The 21285-nt window shown below is 32.3% G+C and overlaps 3 protein-coding genes across 5 annotated transcripts; 2 read left to right on the top strand and 1 right to left on the bottom strand.

Annotated features, from left to right (window-relative positions):
- The first annotated feature begins 2000 nt into the window (after positions 1 to 2000).
- On the top strand, positions 2001 to 10037 carry LOC107420705 (TOM1-like protein 9). The gene is made up of 10 exons (XM_016029733.4): positions 2001 to 2391; positions 4111 to 4189; positions 4653 to 4751; positions 4847 to 4960; positions 5114 to 5271; positions 6098 to 6179; positions 6731 to 6816; positions 7484 to 7675; positions 8440 to 8942; positions 9216 to 10037. Exons 1-10 carry the CDS (start codon positions 2291 to 2293, stop codon positions 9800 to 9802), a joined length of 2001 nt encoding a protein of 666 aa, XP_015885219.2. The 5' UTR covers positions 2001 to 2290; the 3' UTR covers positions 9803 to 10037.
- A 1746-nt stretch (positions 10038 to 11783) lies between these two features.
- LOC107420718 (protein PEROXIN-4) lies at positions 11784 to 14867 on the top strand. Its single transcript, XM_016029752.4, has 6 exons — positions 11784 to 11971; positions 12526 to 12595; positions 12755 to 12874; positions 12961 to 13089; positions 13856 to 13985; positions 14509 to 14867. The coding sequence occupies exons 2-6, from the start codon at positions 12590 to 12592 to the stop codon at positions 14595 to 14597; spliced, it is 474 nt and encodes a 157-aa protein (XP_015885238.1). The 5' UTR covers positions 11784 to 11971; positions 12526 to 12589; the 3' UTR covers positions 14598 to 14867.
- On the bottom strand, positions 14855 to 19634 carry LOC125423016 (uncharacterized). 3 transcript variants are annotated; one of them, XM_048475996.2, is made up of 13 exons: positions 19309 to 19627; positions 18992 to 19068; positions 18749 to 18829; positions 18295 to 18423; positions 18077 to 18163; positions 17801 to 17854; positions 17548 to 17641; positions 17379 to 17449; positions 17233 to 17302; positions 16983 to 17035; positions 16005 to 16098; positions 15551 to 15648; positions 14855 to 15169 (listed from the first exon to the last, which is right to left on the bottom strand). In XM_048475996.2, exons 1-13 carry the CDS (start codon positions 19613 to 19615, stop codon positions 15083 to 15085), a joined length of 1302 nt encoding a protein of 433 aa, XP_048331953.2. In that variant the 5' UTR covers positions 19616 to 19627; the 3' UTR covers positions 14855 to 15082. The 3 variants fall into 3 exon arrangements, 2 of the variants coding, with proteins under 2 accessions (XP_048331953.2, XP_048331954.2); XR_007241544.2 differs by lacking the exon at positions 16005 to 16098 and having other exon boundaries at positions 19309 to 19632; XM_048475997.2 differs by lacking the exons at positions 16005 to 16098; positions 16983 to 17035 and having other exon boundaries at positions 19309 to 19634.
- Between the last annotated feature and the right edge of the window lie 1651 nt (positions 19635 to 21285).

The following is a 21285-nucleotide window of genomic DNA, read 5'->3' as shown; positions in this document are numbered from 1 at the left end:
GATATTCAATTCAGATTTTGATAGATTTTATAAAAGTACATTAAAATCTAAATGTATTCAATTAAGACTTTATAGAATTCTTTTTAAAATTTGGTGGTATTCATAAAGTCATTGATTTTAAAAGACTTTAAAAAATAATGGATTTTAATGGATTTGAAAGGATTTTAACAGGAAAATTGTGAAGAAAATTGTAAATATGAAATCCACCTTTAAATCCAAAGATTTCATTGGATTCTTACAAAATCTTTATGAAGTCTGTAGAATTCCATAACAATCCATCAAATCCTTTAAAGTTTATAATTCATTTTAAATCCATCAAATTCTAAATTGAATACATCCCTCTTAGAGTATCCTAAAAAATTATTTAAAATAAAATAGTATATTTTCTATAATAAATAATATTTTTAAAAATAACTAATAAAATTTAAAAATATTATTCAATAAATTTTCTATTTAAATTTTTTATTTTTATTTTGTTATAAATATTTATTATTTTATTAGTAGTTTTTATGTTTTATATGAATTATCTATTTCTTAAATATTATAATAATAGCATAGAAAAATATATTATATTCAATTAAATTTATTATTAAAATAAAAAATAATTTTAGCTTTCTATATCTGGAGAATCAAACAAATTTAAAAAAAAAATTATTAATTTTTTTTAAATATTATTTCTATAAAATAAAAAAAAAATGATACATTTAAAATGATTTATTGGGATGCTCCTACAAAATTTAACCTGACCTTTATTAGCCACAACGCAAGCTAAGGGAGAAATGGCTACTTCGATTATTTTCTCATCGAAAACCGCCAATAAAAAAGTGAATTTATCGTGTGAGTGACCTGAGTTCTCTAATTAAATATATAAAGCAGAGATTGTTTCTTTTCTTTTATCAATTTATAATTCCCCTACATTAATTCAATATTTTATTTATTTATTGTTAAGTGATATACTAACTGAATTAATATTAGTTAATATATTAAAATCTTTTCTTATTCATAATAATTGTAATATCATCTAATATTATTTATTTCAAAATTGTTTCAATAAAGAGAATGAGAATATTTTACTAGTGTGTTTTTAATGCTAAAAAACAACATATTTGCTACATTTATTTATTAAATAATATATGAAGTACATTGAAATATTTTAATCTAAAATTTATTTATTAATATTTGAGATTATATAAATATATGATATACCATTGGATAATATTTTAATATGCATTATTTTATAAATAAATTTAAAAAGTATTTTGATCTTAGAAAATATTTTGGTTTTTATAATTTGTAAATAAACAACCAAAATTTTTAAAATAGTGATGTGGCATTTATTTAACTCTATTATCTGAATTGAAATGTTTACGGAAAATACTTATCATTAACTTCCAAGACATTATATAGCCATAACTAGTTATATATATTTTTTTATTTTTTCCCGAAAAGAGGTTATCCTTTTTTATTAATTTCATTTTCCTATTAAAGAAGTTTACAACTGATTATTTATGTATTTACTTCTTCTTATTATTTTTTTTTGGTGACTGTTTACAGCTGATTATCTGGATCCTCGTTCAACAGAAAAGTATATTTAATTTGGTGTAAATAACAGAAAAATAATTACATTCAAAGAAATTATTATTTTTTTCCTATGAGGAAAAAGAATTGAACTGAAAATTTTTATAAAATAAATAATTCCATTTTAAAAAAATTGTTTACAATCTTTTATTGGGATAAATATAATCAGCTGGATTTACTATATATTATAGTTCTGGAAAGAAAATGAAAATATTCAAAACTGTAAAGCCAACGATGTGGCCCACGTATAACAGAATGAAACAGTAGGTAAGGTTTAATGCCGTTCGATGAAAAGGGTCGGCCGATCCAACGGTATCCATAGAAGTACACCTCAACGACGGCGCAGGCGACTCCGGGAATGGACGCGTGGCTCCATATGATTGGCCTTCGAATTTAAATTAATCCCCCAAAAAAACAAAAACAAAAAGAAAAGCAAGAAAACGAAAGAAAAAAAAAAGAAGAAGAAAAAATCGTTCCTCTACAGAAAAGAGGAACCGAACGATCTGAGAGAGAGAGAGAGAGAGAGAGAGAAAGAGAGGAGAGAGAGTGGAGCAAGAAAGTTTTCAGAGAGAGAGAGAGAGAGAGAGAGCGGAATATTACGGACATCGCCGGAACTCTGCGCGATCTTGCGGGAGGAACAAGTGGGAAGATATATAGAATCCGGGTTGGTTCTTGGATCGGGTATCTGTTTGTATTTTTGAGGCGACCGGAAATGGTGAATTCTATGGTGGAACGCGCCACAAGCGACATGCTCATAGGTCCTGATTGGGCCATGAATATCGAAATCTGTGACATGCTCAACCATGACCCTGGGTACGATTTTTTCTTGATCCCTTCATTCGATCTTAAATTTTATGATTCTTTTTTATGTGTTCTAATTTTTGTTGTTGTTATTTTTGGTTTTTAATTTAAGTGTATAAGTACAGAGTGCAATTTTTTATATACGTATATTTTTCATAAAATTTTGAGTTTTTCTTTTTGGGGTATAATTCTAATTTTTAAGGAGGCTGGGTGAAATTGATCGAACAGTTACCTTCTATTTGGCTGCACTATATTTCCCATTTTTGATTTGTTCAAACATATGTATATTTTAACAATAAGTTTTTTTTTTTTTTTTGGTTGGGGGGGGGGGGGGGGGGGGGGGCGCGGCTGAGGATTTCATGATTGGTTACGTTATTTGTAAGCTATCATTATACCTATGGGACTTGCTGAATTTAATGTGTAGGATGCTAAATTAAATCTCTATTTTTTGTTATTATTATTATTTTTTTAATTTGCTCATGTTTTGAAACTTGTAATCGTTGCTTTGTTTAGTATATAAACTTCGGATGGGCATTTTTACCTTTTGATATTTGGTTAAATGCCGCCTGAAATGCCTTACGTTTAGAATAATTATATTGGAGGTATACTGATATTAAGGAAACTGCTTAGTGGGATTAATGCAGAATAGAAGGGTTAAGTGCTTTTGAAGTGTTAACGTTGGAATTAAAGAAACATCAGGTTCAGGCTCTGGTAAAAGTGTGTGTATAAAGGCAGGAACTTGAGATGGTTGGTTGCTCATGTAACCAATTGGAGAAATAACAAATGGAATGGATTTGTGAATATTTAGATTTCAGAGGTGGTACGATGAATACATAATGGTTGAAAGTTTGCTTAAGATAGTCAGATAATTTATCTTGAATGGGATATGTATTGATATAACATGAAGGGTTGATAGTATTCAATGGCTATGTCGTACTAGTAGATTGGGATGGTTGGGAAGAACCCTTTGCATGGTTCCATGTACTTTTTTTTTTTTTTTCCTTCTTCTTCTTCTCAAAATAGGTATTATATAGATGTTTTAAAAGGCTCTGCTGACAGGAGATGAGTTGTTATGATATTTTATTAAATTGTGAAGTAGTCTTTGTTCTGTTGAATGAGTCTTTAAATTATTGCTTGATGTTTTCTTTCCACTTATACGTTCTTTCCATGCAGACAAAATAGTAAGTTAGTTTTTCATTTATTATCCGAGTTTGGGTTGTTGAATCTGTCTTTTGCATATTCAGCCATTGGTAGTCTCAGTAATTTTTTCTGTTAGTTGTTCTTTATTAAAAATGGGTCCTCAATCATTTAGAAACTTGGTGCAGTAGTGATATCCCGTCTTGTATTTTATCTGCTGTTTTCGGCTGGATACTCTTCAAATTTGATTTCTACAGTGTGGTATTTCTATTAGCCATAAAAGTGCTTTTATCACTTGCTTTATATATCTGCTGAGATAAATTATTATGAGCTTTACTTAATGCTTATGGTGGTATGTAAGCCAAGATGTCTGATGCAACATTGATGTAGTTAGACTGAGTTGTTTGGATTTTGGATATGCAAGGGCAATCCTCATGTGCAAAGGCATAATTGCTCAAATTCTGATTTCCAATTTTGCGGTTATGGTTTTGCGTGTGTTTATGATTTTATTTTATTTTTTTTATTCAAGGCTTATGTATCTTTTTGTGTAGCTTCCTTTAGTTCATAATTTTTGATTTGGTTTTGATATATCAGGCAAGCAAAGGATGTTGTTAAAGGTATAAAGAAACGCATTGGAAGTAAGAATGCTAAAGTTCAACTTCTTGCTCTTACAGTAAGCTCCATGAAACTCGAAATCATCTTAGAATAGAATATATTTCTTGCACTTTCTGTGTGGTATGTTGATTCCAGCTTGTTTCTCTATGTTAAATATGTTTGTCTTTTTAAGTAAGATAAAATCTACTGCTTATTCTACCAAATAAAAGTCTACTGTTTATTGATATCAAAATGCTGAAAAACATGATGTCCGTGTAGACCCTTTTTTTAGAAGTAAAAAAATACTTATATGTTTGTAATATTTATGTATGTTCCAGACATGATGGTAAATTTTAAAAGTTGGCCTATTAAACTGCACGTTGTTAATGGTTGGAATGGTCTGGATAATGGTTGTTAATGGTTGAAGTTATAATTAGTTTAAAATCAGTTGTAGAAGTTATCTATGTGGTTGCTACATCTCTTGTCATTTTTTAACTTTCTCTTACGTAGGACTAAATTTTGATCTAATTGCTATATTCTAGCTGTTGGAGACTATTGTAAAGAATTGTGGGGACATTGTTCATATGCATGTAGCAGAAAAAGATGTTCTGCATGAGATGGTGAAGATAGTAAAGAAGAAGGTATATATCTTTCTTGAATGATTTGGTTGTTCCGTATTAATAGTTATTTTTTTGGCAAAACATGTTTATAGTATTTTTTTTATATTACTGTGTAGCCTGATTTCCATGTCAAAGAGAAGATATTGATTCTGATAGATACTTGGCAAGAAGCTTTTGGAGGACCGAGAGCAAGATATCCGCAATATTATGCTGCATACCAGGAATTATTGGTAATTTCACCAAGATTTATTTAGAAAAAGTATTATTTCACATAAAAAAAGCAATTCACTTTATGGAATAAGGAACATGAGTCTTTGCAATTTGGCACCATTAGCTGGGAAGTTGTTTGATATTTTTTTCATCCAATTGCTTGTTTTTATCAGCGTGCTGGAGCTGTATTCCCTCAGAGATCTGGGGCTGCTCCTGTATTTACACCTCCACAAACTCAACCATTGACATCATATCCTCCAAATATTCGCAATGCTGATCTTCAGCAAGAAGGAGCTGAGCCTTCTGCGGAGTCTGAGTTCCCGACCTTAAGGTTCATATCTAGATTCTCATTTTTTTTATCTGAATCAGGGGTAAAATCCTGTCAGTATTATGTTGCATTAGTGTTGCAGTTTACGGCATTTCTTTCTTAATTGGCCTAACTGTATGCTCTTCAAGAAAAATAAACAAATATTATTATTTATCAGTCTAGCTTTTCTCTGAAGTTCTTCAAGATGATCATTTAGTTGCTGCTGTGACTGTTTGATGCAAAAAAGTTGTTGGTATATCTGATTGCATGGCATTTAGTAAGCCAGTAGTCCCTTTCGTATAAATTAGACTGCTGCAGCTTACCATTTGCATTATGTTGTGAATGTTTTCAAACTCAATTATTTTTTAGGCATTTATATATATTTATCATGCTGTGGTGATCATGAGTTCTGTTGTGTTCTTTGTTATTGTTTATTTTATTTTGCCATTGCATGTGGGAGAATACAATTGTCTTTTCTTCTTGATGGAATCAAAATCAATAACAGAAGTGATTTATGAAGTACCGTGATCCCTTTTGGTTTTGCATTTGTTATAATGCTGCAAATTGGGGGAATTTTGTGTTTGTCTAGCAAGATTACATGATGTAACTGCTGCCTATAATGGGTGAGGTGTATCTTTCCCATTAGCTGTCTTTGATGTTTTCTTACATGTAGCAAGTGTAGACGTCTTCAAAAAACTGATCAGTGGGGTCTCTTGATAATTGGATTGATTAAGGACTTTTATGGTGTTTCCTTCATTTTTTCAGTTTTATTCTGTAATATAGTACTCATTTTTGCATTAAGGTCTATTATGCATGTATTTCTTTTTTTAACCAAAAAAATTTTTGATAGCTTGTCAGAAATTCAAAATGCACGGGGTATCATGGATGTTCTTGCAGAAATGCTTAATGCAATAGATCCAGCCAATAAAGAGGTAAATCTCTTTGAAATAAATAAAATTAATATCTTTAATTTTACCATATATTTGCATTTCTAATGTGCATTCTACATATTTCTGTTAGATAATCTATTGATTGCATTCTAATGTTCAGTCCTCACTATATGTTGTCCATTGAGCAATTCATATTGTTGATAGCAAGGAACCAGGGATTGCTATCAACAATATCTGGCCCTTGGATGAAGTCTATGGCAAATATTTTTTAGAAACAGACTATGGAATTTATAACTTATACTGAGGAGAGTTCTGGTCAATTAGAATATTTAACAAACAGATCTATTATGTGACAGTGTCAGTGTTTTAGAGAATTGTTTTGGATTTTATTAGATATTACTTGGTAATTTTTGCGAAAGGGTGCCAAGTTCACCTGGTTTTGGAGCATTGAACCATTTATATGTTGGTAATAAGAGTTGGGAACTATGAGATGTTACACATTTTAATTTTTTTTTATCATCTTTATTTTGTGTCTACTACAGTTTCTATGCCTTTATATTTTGCATCTGTGTAATATGCATCTCCATCTGCAGGGGCTCAGGCAGGAGGTTATTATTGATTTGGTTGACCAATGCAGGACATATAAGCAAAGAGTGGTTCACCTTGTTAACTCGACCTCGTAAGACCACAGATTCTCTTTCCTATTTAAACTCAACAACTTCATCTAATATTTCCAACAGTATCTCTATAATTTGAGAGTCAAATCCTGATATACAAAACAAATGTGCTTTGTTGTGCCAGACCACTGGGTTTTCGTTAGGTTTATGTCCTTAGCTTAAAAAAAAAAAGAAGGGAAAAGATATAAGATTTCTGCTGTGAGTGATACATGTACTAGGTAAAATTGATGGTATGATGTAGGTTACTGCTTTAAAATCATAGATGGCCATTTCTCAGCCAGCTTGTATGGGCTTTTTTTCTGGTTTGGATGATCATAAAAGCATCTTGCTTTGCTAACTGTGTTATCCGAGTGTTAATTGAGTATGTTGATTTCAATATCGAACCTGATTCAGACTTGACTTTGAATCTGTTTATACCTTCTGTTGAGCTTTCTTATTATATTTTGTAATAGTGAATCCATTTTGATGATGAAATGTCTCCACAACCAATTCAGACAACAATTTGGTATTTTGAGAGTTAAATTCCTGATATACTACTGTAATTTGTTCTCTATTTGTTTTTTAATTAAGATAGGTTTCTGGTAAGAAAAAAATAAGTTGACAGATATCTAAATATAAAGTTTTGTGTTCAACTCAGTTAATCACATGTTGATTGTTTATTTCTGTCAGGGATGAATCACTTTTGTGTCAAGGATTAGCGCTGAATGATGATTTGCAACGTTTACTAGCCAAGCATGAAGCTATTGCTTCAGGAACTCCTGTTCAAAAAGAAAACCCAAAGCCTGAACCTTCTGGAGCACTTGTAGATGTTGATGCCCCTCTAGTTGACACTGGAGATAGCAGCAAACAGCCTGGTATGAGGTAATAATTCCTTGAAAAGATTTGCTTTACTGCAGCTCCAGGGGTTAAATGCATTAACATGTTGTGCCTGACTAAGCCAAAATAATGAATGTTTTAAATGTTTCTTTCTAGGTTTGATGGTTGTAACGGAAATTTATTGTTCTCATTTTGTTGTCTTATTGTTTCTGTTGGGGTATTTACCAACTGGGGTCAGAGAAGCTGAAGTAGAATCAATAATATGTTCCTTCTTGGTAGTATGCCCCTCAAAACCTTTTCTTCTTGCCCACATTTGTCAACTTTTTCAATGGGGTTTGATGTTGTAGTCAAAACTGTAGTAGAATTTATTGGAACCTTTGGTCCTATTTTCATCACCTAGGAAGTTGCAAAGGAATCTCAAGGTGTGCCCATTATCTTTTGGCAACTTGCTAACTCTAAACCAGCATCTCTGCTTCCTCTTTCTTCACTGAGTCTGGAAAATAGGGGAACAATGATTTGCCCTCTATTGCCCTTATTATAAGTGTGTGGTTGAGTTTAAATTTCTGGTTTTATAAGACATGTATGACCCTGATTTTATTGAAGTTTCAACTTTTTGATGACGTTAGGTCTACTAATTAAATTACCTATTCTCAACCAAGTCAGATTTTTAAACTTCCATTCACAAATTCAGTCAAAAACTCACTCAGCATGAGCGCATCACACACACATAGATATGTCAAATGTATTTTTGTATAATTTATTTGGGAAGTTGGTATCAGTGAGCTGTAACTGTCAGGAATCTTTTGCAGATCCACCGCAAGTGCCAGTGCCAGTACCAGTACCAGTACCAGTGCCAGTGCAGGGGGTAGTTCGCTGAATCAGTTATTACTTCCTGCTCCAGCAGCAAATGGTCAGGCTCCTCCAGCAAATATTAATCCTAAAATGGACCTTCTTAGCGGAGATGATTTTAGTTCACCAAAGGCAGATAATTCACTGGCTCTTGTTCCTGTGGGAGGGCAACAGCCAACCAGTTCTGTGTCTGATCAGACTGCTCTTGTTCTTTTTGACATGTTTTCTGACACAAATTCTGTAAACACCCAGTCTGGTAATGTTCCTGGACAAAACGGTCCTTTGACACCCCATACCCAACAGCAGCAGAATTTTCAATCTCCACAAGGTGGATATTATCCAAATGGAGGTGTCCCAAACGTGGGCGCACCTCAGTACGAGCAGTCACTATACACACAGGGGAATGCTCCTGCCTGGAATGGTCAGATTACACAGCAGCAGCAGCCACCTTCCCCAGTATATGGTGCGTTTTATTTATTCTGGGTGTTTATTTGTAAAATATAATGATGTCTAGCAATGAACTTTGCAGTCACATTTTTTTTCCAATTAAGCAAATGAAGTCACAGCATGATAGATCAATTTATCCTATGTTTTTTTGCCTAATTAATGCTGGCTACATGTCAAGACTGTTTGTGACTTAAGGAGTTATATAGAACTACGTGCATGTGATTTTGTGCTCTTAAAATGCTGTGGCTGTGTATTTACAAAGCTGTGATGTCTTTACGTGGTTGGACAGGTGCTCAAAGCAGTGGGTCATTACCTCCGCCACCCTGGGAAGCTCAGTCAACGGAGGATAGTAGCCCTGTAACAAGTGCTCAATACCCTCAGATGATTGTCACACAGGCTCCAGGTGGTCTGCATCCCCAGGGAGCTCATCCGATGGGTAACGAGCAAGTGGTAGGGATGTATATCCAGCCGATTACAAGCAATCATTTGTCAACTATTAATAGCCAGGTTGGTCCAAATAATCAGCTGGGTTTGCACCCTCATGCGATCCAGGGAGGGCCATACATGGGTATGCTTCCACAGCCCATGCAGGCGGGGCATATGGGAACAATGTACTCTCAACCAATGTATGGCAATCAGATGGCGGGTTATGGCTATGGTCAGCAACAAGGGAATCATTACCTGGACCCGCGAATGTATGGTCTATCTATAAGAGATGATAGTTCTTTGGGAAACAATTACCAGGTTTCCACTTCGTCTTACGTCCCACCCAGTGGTAAGCCTTCCAAGCCAGAGGATAAACTCTTTGGAGACCTTGTTAACATGGCCAAGTTTAAGTCTAATAAAACCACGGCTGGCAGAGCTGATAGCATGTGAAAATGTGATCGGTTTCTGCATTTTCTTTTTTTTCCTTTTTTATTTTTTATGGTGGCCAACTTTTTAATTTTTTCATCCTTGGCTATTTTTCAATATATATATTTTCTTCTTCGGTTCGTATTTGTGTTTGCTTGTCTGGCATTGGTGTACATTCCTTGTAGAGAAAAACCTGAAAAAGGGAAGACCTTCTTGTGAATTAGATTGAATTTAAGAATTTGGGATTTCATTATTATTATTTTTTTTGGTCAATTTGTTTTGACACTTTGTCTTCTCGATATTTGATACTTTGGAATATTTGAGGGGTTTTATTTTTTAGATTTTTTTTCTTCTCGGATCTCATAATATTTTATTCGTAAGCTCTGTTTGCCAACTTGAGAAATTCCATAACGGGAATGAGGCATGTCTGTTATATAATAATAATGGTTCCAGTTTTGTTATATCATTTGGATTGAAATTCGATATTGGAATTCAAGGATACCTTTGCGATTATGATACATGCTTGCTAGTGGTTTTTAAAAATTTTAGAGTGTTTTTCTTTCTTTTTATTGTTTTATTTCTCTCACATTTTTATTTTGTTCAAGATTATTTTTTAATTATTGTATGAGGGATTGTTCTCAGTAGTCCGTGATGTGTAGCATTTGAAATTACTTTTTGAGAAATGAATGTCAAAGCCAATATGATGCGACTTCTATTCATCTTTTTGCATGTCGGTATGGTTTTATAATTTTAAAAATTAGAATTTTTATTTAAAATAAAATCAATTAATAATCTTTATGTCATCTACAAATGGGTTTGTCAATAATTCCTAATGACAATTGCACCAATTTCTCTGTGTTTATAACCTAATTTTCTGTCATCATTAGGATTTTATAGGTACATTTGGCAATATGGCAATTTAATTGATAATAAATTTACTCTTTCGTATAAGATTTTAGTTTTAGTTTGAAGCAAGCTTCAAAAAATATCAAATAAAGAAAATAAAAATTCTTTTCACAATTCTAAAAAAATTTTATAGTATTGTTTTTTGCTATTACCATTTAAATATATAAAAATATATAAAATAATTTTATATAATATTTTTAATGCATAAAATATTCATAGAGTCTTAATTAAGTCCTAAAACACTTCTTTTTGTTTTGTCCCCAAACCATTCATAAATTTAACACTATTCTACGAAAACTCTTCACAATGCTTTTAGATATAATTGATAGTGATCGAACTTCCACAAATTTTTTTTTTCGGATGGAAATTCCACAAAATTTTTTTTTTTTTTTTTCGGTTAGAACATGTTTGAGCAATGAAAAGATGTATTCATTGAATGTTCTGTCTCAAAATTATAAACATTTTAAAGATATTCGATCGTATATTTGCAAATACATTTAAGATGTTAAGTGGTATATTTTTGAACATATTTGAGATATTTATCTCTGAAAATATCCAATAGCATATTTCTGGATACATTTGGAATGTTTAATCGTATACTTCTAAATATATTTGAGATATTAATATCTACAAATATTTGATTACATATTTCTAAATATATTTAATATATTCAATTATATATTTTTGAATATATTCAAAATGTTTAATCTTATACTTCTAAGCACAAATATATTTAATTAATAAATATTTTTAATAAAAATAAAAATAAAAATTTATAAAAGAACCATATATAATTTTATTTGGTAACACAACCTCAATTTCTCTAAAGAAAATCATTATAATATGTCATTTAATGAATCCTTTGCCTATTTCAAAATTTTAATTTGGAAGTTTGGGCCTAAAGCAATGCTCAACAAGTAATGGGCCCAGCCAGGCCGCCCGACGTTTTGCCATTTGTTATTACTGTTCTTAAATCTTAATTCTTTTTTCTTTAAAAAAATATAAATATATATATATATATATATATATTAATATTAATTCTTTATCGTGTGATCCGTGCTCGTTGTGCTCATCCCCTTCGTCATCTAGCGGTTTTTAACCGTTGATGGTGGCAGACCAAAAAGTTTCACCGTGGGCCGTTGAACAGACGATTCAAACTCTAGTCATCTAGCTTTTCCTTGTGTTTGCAGAGTCGCATCTCTCTCTCTCTCTCTCTCTCTCTCTATATCTCTCCGAGTCTTTCTTTTGTTTGCCTTGCTCGGCGAGAACCGCGTTTTAATTGAGCAGGTGAGTTTGATACCCTTTTTTTTCTCCATAATTATTTAAATATTAAATTTTTATTATTTATTGGTTCTTGATCTGTTTGTGGTAGTCGTTTACGTGCTGTTTGGTTTCTGGTAAAAATGGAATCTTTCTATCTTCTCTTTCCTCTCCAAAAGGATACCATCTTTGATTTCAGTTTCCTGCGTTATATTATTAATTCAATTTGGGCAATTTCCAGTCCTATAGTGATTAAACTCTTTGTTTTTGTTGCTGTTATCAATGTTGTTATTATTATTATTTTTTAAAATTTTTTATAGTCTATTAGTTTGCTAGTTTTTTTCCCCTCTGGTTGTTACCTAAAAGAGTAGAAGAACAAAAATAAAAAATAAATAAAATTGGGTCCTTTTTCTTCTCTTTTTGGTTGCTTTTGAATGAGAAATTCCAACATGTCAACTGGTTTTCAGCCGAATCTGTATGATTAAAACGGGAATTTGATGTATGAATCCGTTTATTTGATTAACATCTCTCTGTTTTGTGCTTATGGAGAATAGCTGACAAATTATTTGCATATATTGCAGTTTCTGGGTTGCATTCATTTTTGGGCATTAAGGTTTAAAAGGTCAACAAGCAGTAAAGCCACAAATGCAGGTTAGCTATAATTGATCAAATCAATATTTTGGGGATGCTTCTCTTTTTCTGTGGAGAAGTGGTGTTTTGCTTATAGGTCTAGGCTAGTTTGCGGTGTATTTTCTGAATTCTTTCAAATGAATAGCTATGAAAGAAATTATTATCATTATTATTTTTTAGGCATCAAGAGCAAGGCTATTCAAAGAATACAAAGAGGTGCAGCGAGAGAAAGTAGCTGATCCAGATATTCAACTTGCTTGTGATGATACTAACATATTTAAATGGACTGCTCTTATTAAGGTAATCTTAGTCAGAAAAGAAAATCTGTTTATTGAAATGTTGTTTTATGTCATTTTAAAATTTGTTCGCTGTTATTTCAAATTTAGGGACCATCAGAGACTCCCTATGAGGGTGGTGTATTCCAGCTTGCTTTTGCTGTTCCGGAGCAGTATCCTCTGCAGCCTCCGCAAGTGAGGTTTTTAACCAAAATTTTCCATCCAAATGTGCATTTCAAGGTATAAGCATTTTGTATATTGTCTACTATGTTTTGTTTGGTTCTTTTTCGGTAGTAATATGAACTTTTTGAAAAGGAGAAGGTAACATAATGAAATGGTATTTGCTATTCTGATATCAGTATGCAACAATCTGTTAGCTCTTCCTCTGTCAACTACTTTCAACCACACTATATATCTCCAAAAAAATATCAATTATTGTTCTTAGCAGGCAGAATAGTTGGAAAAGATTATTTAAAAAAAAAAAAAAAAAAACAAAAAAACAAAAAAAAATCTCTACAAGAAAATGTTCTTGAATGGCCAAGCAAGGTTCTTTGAAGTTGTGATCTTGAGCTAATGTTATCAGCAGCGAAATTTTGAAGTTTGGACCTGAAAATGTAAGGAGATGGACTGATGAGTGGGAAGTGTAATTTTTGGGGGATTGATATGCAGTTCTCTACTGACGATTTGTTATAAGGGCCAGTTCTTTTTAACCAATCAAAGTTGTCATGTGACAAATCCATGTGAAGCTCACTTTTTTTTTTAAACAATTATTTTTGCTTGTGGTTGGAAGGTTGGTCAAAACCAAAATTATAAATTGATTGAAAGCTCAGAGAGTGGGAGGGAGGGGAAATGTCACATTTCATTAAAATTAAGTGTATCATTCTTGAAATTTTTGGGGAATACCCTATTGAAAGCCTGCTGGATAGAACTTTATACTTAATGTCTTGGATATGGTTTTATTGAGACTTTTTCTTTAATTGATTATTCTTATTCTTAATCCGTGTAGACAGGAGAGATTTGCCTTGATATTTTGAAGAATGCCTGGAGCCCTGCCTGGACACTTCAATCTGTTTGTAGGGCTATAATTGCTTTAATGGCTCACCCAGAGCCTGATAGTCCGCTCAACTGTGATTCAGGTTAGTTGGTGTACATGTGTATTTTAAGCATTGACTTTGGATGCTTTTCAATAAAAAGGATGGAAGTTTCTTGAGACAGTTTTTCTTGATTTATTATAGTATTATTAATTTTTGTTGGGTATCGGGAGGTAGGGTGTCTTTTATATTAAAACAACAATGAAGACTTCCTTTGAACTTTGCGCTGTGCAATAAATGCAAGCTTTGACAAAATGAGAGCATATTTTGGAACTAAGATTTCAAACTGACATACATATACATCGGTTAGACAATCTAGAAGCATTGAACTTTTCATATTGTATAAAAAATTTACTGAATAAAGAGAAGGTAACAACTTTAAGTATATACTGGAAATATATTCAAAAAGAATATTTAAACATTTTCAATCTTGAGGGCTGGGGTTTTAGGAACTATTAGGGTATTTGAAGATGTCCAAGTCTAAATCTTTCAAAACCCTTATGGTTAACATGCCGATATAGTAGAATATTTTTCAGTACTGATGGATTTTTTTTGTTTGGTAACGCAGGCAATCTTTTGCGATCTGGTGATATTAGAGGGTTCCATTCGATGGCAAGGATGTATACTAGGCTTGCAGCCATGCCTAAGAAAGGCTGAATGGTGATTTGCAATTGATTGCCTTTTATATCGGAAAGCATGATGTTCTTGACGATTGGCCTGGGTCTAATTGTATCATAGTGTCATGGTTGTAATAATCAGAAAACCATTCCTCCCTGATAATATTAATTTGTAGTCTTTCATTTTAAAATTTTTGCACATAATATTGTGATCGAAGGCAGGAAAACACCTTGCCATTTGTTCACGTTGTTTGATGTCTGTGGGATGTTTAATTAAAGTTATTGACTCTTCGAGAATTTGTGAACACAATTATCTTTCTGTATTAAATCCATGGCCTGAATTTATTACACAAAATATTGCCTATTAGCATAATACTTTTCACTTAGTCCTATTGAGCAATCAATAGTCCTAACATTGGACTTATTGAATGCACAAAACCACAACTAGCGTCAAGTCTCAATACGAAACAATGCAAACTAGTAATATTAGATGCAATAAACAAACATATTTGAACTAGAGCAGCATCACTTGAGGAACTTGTCAAACCAGTCGCTAGCTTCTTTTACCATTTCTGAGGTCATCTGATGACCGATTCCAGGTTGCGCATTTAACTGGACGGTAAAGAAATGAAGATTAGAATAGCTAGGTGGATGAATTTTCAACCAGAAAAGTAAAGGACCCAAAAAAAAAAAAAAAAAAAAAAAATTATAATAATATATGAAATGTCTTATAATGGCAGTTAAAATGGACTGGTTAAATTCCAACTATTCGGTCGCTCTAAAAGAAAACATTATTGTGCTTTCCTCTTTAAATAATTATAATATTATACTGGTAATTTTTATTACTATTATTATTATTTCTTTTTGTCAACGAGTGGTAAGATGTTTGAATGGATCAAATCAAGCTCTCAAAAGTCACGGGCATTACAGGCAACTAACGAAGGCATAGAAGTTTATAACTGCAATTTATAGGAAAATGATTCAGGTCCATACCTTAAAATTGTCTAAAGATTTTGCAGCTTCATAAGCTTTGCATGTTCTTGAATGCGGTTCCTTTAACCCATCAAGTGGACACCGAGGATCTTCTGCACCTGTAATTTTTAAATCCCATTTAAGGCTTCAATCTATGGAAATGATTAACAAACCAAAACCAACCTCCAGAATGATGCAATTGAAGGAAAATAGATGAGAGTAACAATTGCAGTGTGTCACTTGTTTAATTTAGAACTTTGCCAATTTGCTGGACCTACATAAACATTCCGAGTCTAAAAGACCAGCTTATCCATTTACATTATATGGGAGGGGGGTTTGCCATGTGGTAGAATTTAGAGTTAGCTACTGGTGCACCATTGAACAAAATTTGATCTTCCTGATGCTGCCAACATTGTTGGATCAAGTGCACCCCCCAAAAAAAAATATATATATATATATATAAAATGATTTTTACCATTTAAAATCAGCAAGGGCCGTGGTGCAATAGCTGGTATTGTGTAAGGAGAGTCAAACTTTGAGGCTAGGCCAGGAGCAATCCTATCCCAGACCTGTTCAGGTAAGTAAAAATAAAGGGGGTTAGCTAACTTCAGAAGGCTTTTAAAGAAGATTATCTAGCTAGCAACCACATTATAGACCTGGCAATTTGGATCATGACACGGCGACACGACTCGAAAACGACACGGAATAAATGGGTTTGAGTTTATTATAAATGGATTCGGATCATAATCGGGTCAATCTGTTTAACACGATTATTAATCGTGTCATTTTCGGGTTAACCTGTTTAACTCGAAATTGACCCGTTACGATCCATTTATTAAATGTGTCAGTTTCAACCCGACATGATTATACACCTATTACAACCCATTTAAATTTAATTTTAAATTAATATTTTATCACTAATATAATATTTAATAACTAAAAAATATTACAAATTAAAAATTTTATAAAAATAATTTTCTATTACTAATTTTTTAAAAACATAAAATACATCTTTAATAAAACAAAAACATAAAAATAAAAAAAAATAAAAAAAAATTTCGGGTTAATAGGTTAATTTTCGGATTAACGGGTTAATAGATTAGTTTTCGGGTTAATAGGTCAATTTCAGGTTAACAGGTTAATAGGTCAACACGACCCGTTAAAATAATCGTGTTAAACGGGTCGTGTCGTGTTGACCTATTTATAAACAGGTCGGGTTAGTGTTTTAGGTACCTGACACGATTAATAAATGGATCGTGTTCGGGTTAGGCATTTTTGACACGATTATTAAACGGGTTGACACGAACACGACCCACCAACACGAATTACCAGGTATCCACACATGATGTTAAGTTGCATCAAGTGCTAAAAGTATAGAAAACTGTATATCCCATCGATTTTATAGCACGGTCTAGATGTAAAATCATATCTACAGAGGAAAAATGTAGCTGACCTTCTCCACCACTTCTCTGTCAATTTCTTTCTTCCCTAAATCAATTCTTGCTTCTGCAACCAAGAATGTGTGGCATTGGAGAAGCAAATACCACCACATCAACAAAATGCACCAGTTCAAGAAGCTTATCATTTAATTGAACTATATGAAGACTCAACAAAGCAAAAGGCACTATGGAGGAAATTATGCTAGAGTTACACAAAATCAACCGCTTTTTTCCATTAATAGTTTGAGTTTCAATTTCTCTTACGCTCAAAAACAGGCTTAATACTGTCAACTCGACCCTGCCACTTATCATTCTCTATGGCCCATCTGAAACCCTGTAATCATAAAGCATATTGATTGAGCCAGCTTTAATAAGCTAGATAAGATTACAATATATTAATCAGACAATACCTGAACACCAATTATAGGGGCTACTACTGCATATCGTGTGTCAGCAGCTGCAGCAAACCATGCATGCATACCTGCATTGTGACAGAGAGAAGAAAAACCTAGATGATTTCCATATTTCGCAAAAAGAGTGATATATATTTTGCAATGCATAAAAATCTCATCAACAAACCTCCAAGTGATTCCCCAGTGATTCCTATCCTAGAATGGTCTATATCCTTCCTTTCAGTTGTCAGATAATCAGCCAGTTTAATCAGGTCCCAGGCCTGCAGAGATCCGAACTTTATGCCTTTTGTGGACCAGAACTTATCAGAAAACAAAACTACTGTGATTTCATTAGCTACAGCTCTACTCTTTAATAATCCTAATAGGATGTTAACAGTTCAGTATTATTATCCGATGGACAAAAGTAGTGCTGGACTTACCGTATCAAATAGGAATGGCATTGTATCACCATTCTTCCATGAGGATATAAGAGCCTGCAATAGAAGAAAGTAACCAGATTAAGAAAGTAGAATTTTACTGCTCAAGGAGAACTAGAACTATCAATTGAATTTACGAAGCTAAACAGATGTGAAAGTTTAAGGCATTTTGTTCTAGTGAAAGTATCACTATCCTTAAAAATAGGCATTTGTTTGGTGGTTTATTTAAAAGCCATAAGGCCAATATGCCAAAAATTGCAATGAGTATAAAATACACACATCTCTGTAGGTGGTCTTATTCCTGGCACGTTCACCATGGTAGCGGGAATCAATGGCAATGGATATATATCCCCTTGAAGCAAATGCCTAAAAAGAGAAGCCAAAAAATAAAAATAAAAATAAAAATAAATCAATAAATCCCACATTTTGTTAATGTTACAGAGAGAGAGAAAAAAAAAAAAAAAAAAAAAAAAAAAAAAGAACCATAGAGCACCAACCTCTAGCAAGGGTCTTAACCACTCTTTGTTCTTGTGTGTACTGTGCAGAAAAACAACAGCAGGCCTGGTTTGGTTACTTTTTTCCTTGAGGCTTATAATCAACAGAGGCAAGCGTCCTTGCTCTCCTGCCTATTATTGGTCAATGCAGAGTAAATTTAATATTTGCACTACTCAAGAAAAAAGCATTCAATTATTTATACATCCAAATAGTATCAGCAGTACAAAACATTCATGGAGATTTCAACTCTGAATTCACTTTGTTGAAACTTAAAAAAAACAGTTCAACAAGCTTTTTAATATATTTATGCTTTGTAATAATATATTCGACTATCCCAACAGAAGTTTAACAAGAAAATGAACCATATTGACCCAGAAACAGCAACTATCAGGAAAACCTTTAAGGAATTTTGGACCAATACCAACGACAAAAATCCGTTAAAGAATGAAGAAATACCTCGGTTATTAAGTAAAGATTTTCTTCTTGTAGCAAGTCCTTGAGATTGGAAATATTTGCCTTTGGACAAGATTCCATTGCCTAGTAAAAGTACCAAAAACCAAAATCACCATGGTATGCTCAAGGACTAACAAGAAATAAGCATACCCCAAAAATAAAAAAAATAAAAAAAATAAAAAAAATGAAGGAAGAAAAGTATAACAAAAGTGCATGCATACTATTGTAAACAAAATTTTGACCAACCTCGCTGAACGTTGGTGGGGTAGCATCCTGATACAAAGGGTCTGTAACAGGTTTTGCAGATTCCACGCGAAGCGGAGCTGAAAAAAGTTCGTAATATTGAAAAAACGAGTACTATTATACTTCCAAGTCTGGAAATAATTAGCCATTTGAATACGATTCAACCATTTGCTACCGAAATTTGAAAGCGAAAAAAAAAAAAAAAAAACTCAAAACTTCGGTAGCAATCGGCATTTTTTTTCCTACACTTTCTCGGTAACCAAACACTAAAAACTCAACCAGAAAATTATACAATTTTTTTCAGCCTTTTAGATTTTTACCTTCTACAGATCGCCGGCTGCGCAAAACTTGAAGGAACTCAGCGCGAAGTTTCTCGACATCGACAACAAATTTGTTCTCCATATCGGCCATCCGTGTGTCAGTTATGGACTTGCCTAAGATTCCGGGCCCGGTTTTATAGGAAAAAGAAATTGGCGGGGAGGCTCGTATAGGAGGAGATTCGCATGCACACGTGTAGGGAAAACAGGATTGCACGTGCGAGAATAGAGAAACGAATGCGATGCTCATCATGATTACTACTACTGAGAGAGAAAAGCGTGGAAGCCAGAAGACATTAGCCAGCTTCATTGTTTATCGGATATAGTTAAAAAAAAAATATCCTTTAGTTTTTTTTTTTCTTTTTTTCTTTCCCTATTCGAAAAGAAAAGAGCACGGATATTTTGCACCCCAAAAAAACCAAATCATTTGGCTCCTTTCGGGATGGCATGGTATTAATCATAGTCGATAACATGGACAAAATCTTTGTTTATTTGTTTATTATTATTATTACCATGCTGAGAAAACTGCATATATACAAGCCGCCAAATATATATTGAATCCTGAGATGCTCCTGTTTGAAATAACTTTTGACTTTTGTTTACATTCGGCCGAGAGTTTCTGCCTTTTTCTTTCAAAAAAAAGAAAAAAGAAAAAAAGAAAAAAAGGGCTTTGATTAAAAGCTTTTTAGGGTGTCCAAAGCAGTGCTTTCATAACAACTATTCAGGCTTGTTTGGTATAATTTTTTACGAATTGAGAACAGTATTTGAAATTCAAAAATCACTTTTTAAAAGTTTTTCTATCGTATTTAGAAAATGTAAACTGATTTTTTTTTTTTAGAAGCGTTTAAAAAATAAAAAGCAAAAATTATATAGGCAAATATGAATTTTAAAACTAAATATACTACGTACAATAATATTAGGCTTATTAAAATATTTATCAAATTTATTATTAAATAATATAACAAAATGATGTGTTAGTATTTTATTAATTTATTTATTTATTTAAATTTTTATTTTTTTATATTTAAATTTTATGAATATATTAACCAATACTATTTTAACATGTATAATTTGATAAATAATTTTATTGATTATATGGAAGGTGGTTAAAGGAAATTGTTTTCCAAATGATAATGTTTAGAATGAATGTCAAACTAATGTAGTCTATATATTATCTAGTTTTAAATGTTTTGTTAGATATTGTAAAAAATAAATATATAATTAATTAATTTTTTGCCTACATTATCATTAAAAAATATATTAAAATTAATTATATATTTATATCATTTAAATTTAAATAATATTAATTTTTATCACATAAAAAATAATCCACCTTCACCATTAAAAATATGCTGTTAGTGTAGAATTTGCTAAGACGGTGAATTTATTCTATATTGGTTTTGTTTATTTATATTTTTTCTCAACCATCCAGAAAACTTACTACATTCAAATATTTTTTTCTACAGTATTCTTCTTTCGTCAAATTTGAAATGTTCAGAAATCTCCACAAAACGAAAATTTATTTTTAGATTGGTCTTTACCTAAAAAAGAAATTGTAATTGGCCAGTTTTTGGACATTGTATATTTGAGTCTGACCGCTCAGTGGTTGTGTAAATTTTGAAGTGGAGGTTTAAAAAAACAAAAAAAAAAAAACTTTGTTTGGATCAAAAACACCAACAAAGGAAAGCGGAACGAAACAGCGTTCAGATAACAGTGGGAAGTGAAAAGCAGGTTAAGAAGATGCAAAGAAGGCTCGATTGCTCCATGGCATTTAGTATTTGTACTACATTATCTCCATGGCTGTTTCCTGGGTGCCATTTGGTTGTTATATTAGAAGCTTTCGTATTATGAATTTTTTAAAATTTTTAATTAAATTTATTAGGCCGATTGACTAATTCAAAATTTTCTTTTTGGGGACTACAGTTTGTAAGCTTTAAGTAAATAGAGATAAACCATTAGAAATTTAGAATGCAGGAATTT

Source organism: Ziziphus jujuba, chromosome 5 (assembly GCF_031755915.1).
Source record: "Ziziphus jujuba cultivar Dongzao chromosome 5, ASM3175591v1".
Classification (NCBI taxonomy): domain Eukaryota; kingdom Viridiplantae; phylum Streptophyta; class Magnoliopsida; order Rosales; family Rhamnaceae; genus Ziziphus; species Ziziphus jujuba.
This window is presented reverse-complemented; position numbering and strand designations above follow the sequence as displayed.

What these genes read in the sequence shown, in the direction of transcription:
- LOC107420705 (XM_016029733.4), top strand. Translation starts at nt 2,291, where the DNA reads ATGGTGAATTCTATGGTGGAACGCGCCACAAGCGACATGCTCATAGGT. An exon ending in CACCTTGTTAACTCGACCTC is followed by an intron (nt 6,817 to 7,483) that starts GTAAGACCACAG and finishes TATTTCTGTCAG; the next exon opens with GGATGAATCACTTTTGTGTC. An exon ending in AGCAAACAGCCTGGTATGAG is followed by an intron (nt 7,676 to 8,439) that starts GTAATAATTCCT and finishes AATCTTTTGCAG; the next exon opens with ATCCACCGCAAGTGCCAGTG.
- LOC107420718 (XM_016029752.4), top strand. An exon ending in ATCCAAATGTGCATTTCAAG is followed by an intron (nt 13,090 to 13,855) that starts GTATAAGCATTT and finishes TAATCCGTGTAG; the next exon opens with ACAGGAGAGATTTGCCTTGA. An exon ending in TCCGCTCAACTGTGATTCAG is followed by an intron (nt 13,986 to 14,508) that starts GTTAGTTGGTGT and finishes TTGGTAACGCAG; the next exon opens with GCAATCTTTTGCGATCTGGT.
- LOC125423016 (XM_048475996.2), bottom strand. Translation starts at nt 19,615, where the DNA reads ATGAAGCTGGCTAATGTCTTCTGGCTTCCACGCTTTTCTCTCTCAGTA. An exon ending in GCCCTTGCTGATTTTAAATG is followed by an intron (nt 15,649 to 16,004) that starts GTAAAAATCATT and finishes TAAAAATTACAG; the next exon opens with GTGCAGAAGATCCTCGGTGT. An exon ending in AATCTTTAGACAATTTTAAG is followed by an intron (nt 15,170 to 15,550) that starts GTATGGACCTGA and finishes TTTACCGTCCAG; the next exon opens with TTAAATGCGCAACCTGGAAT.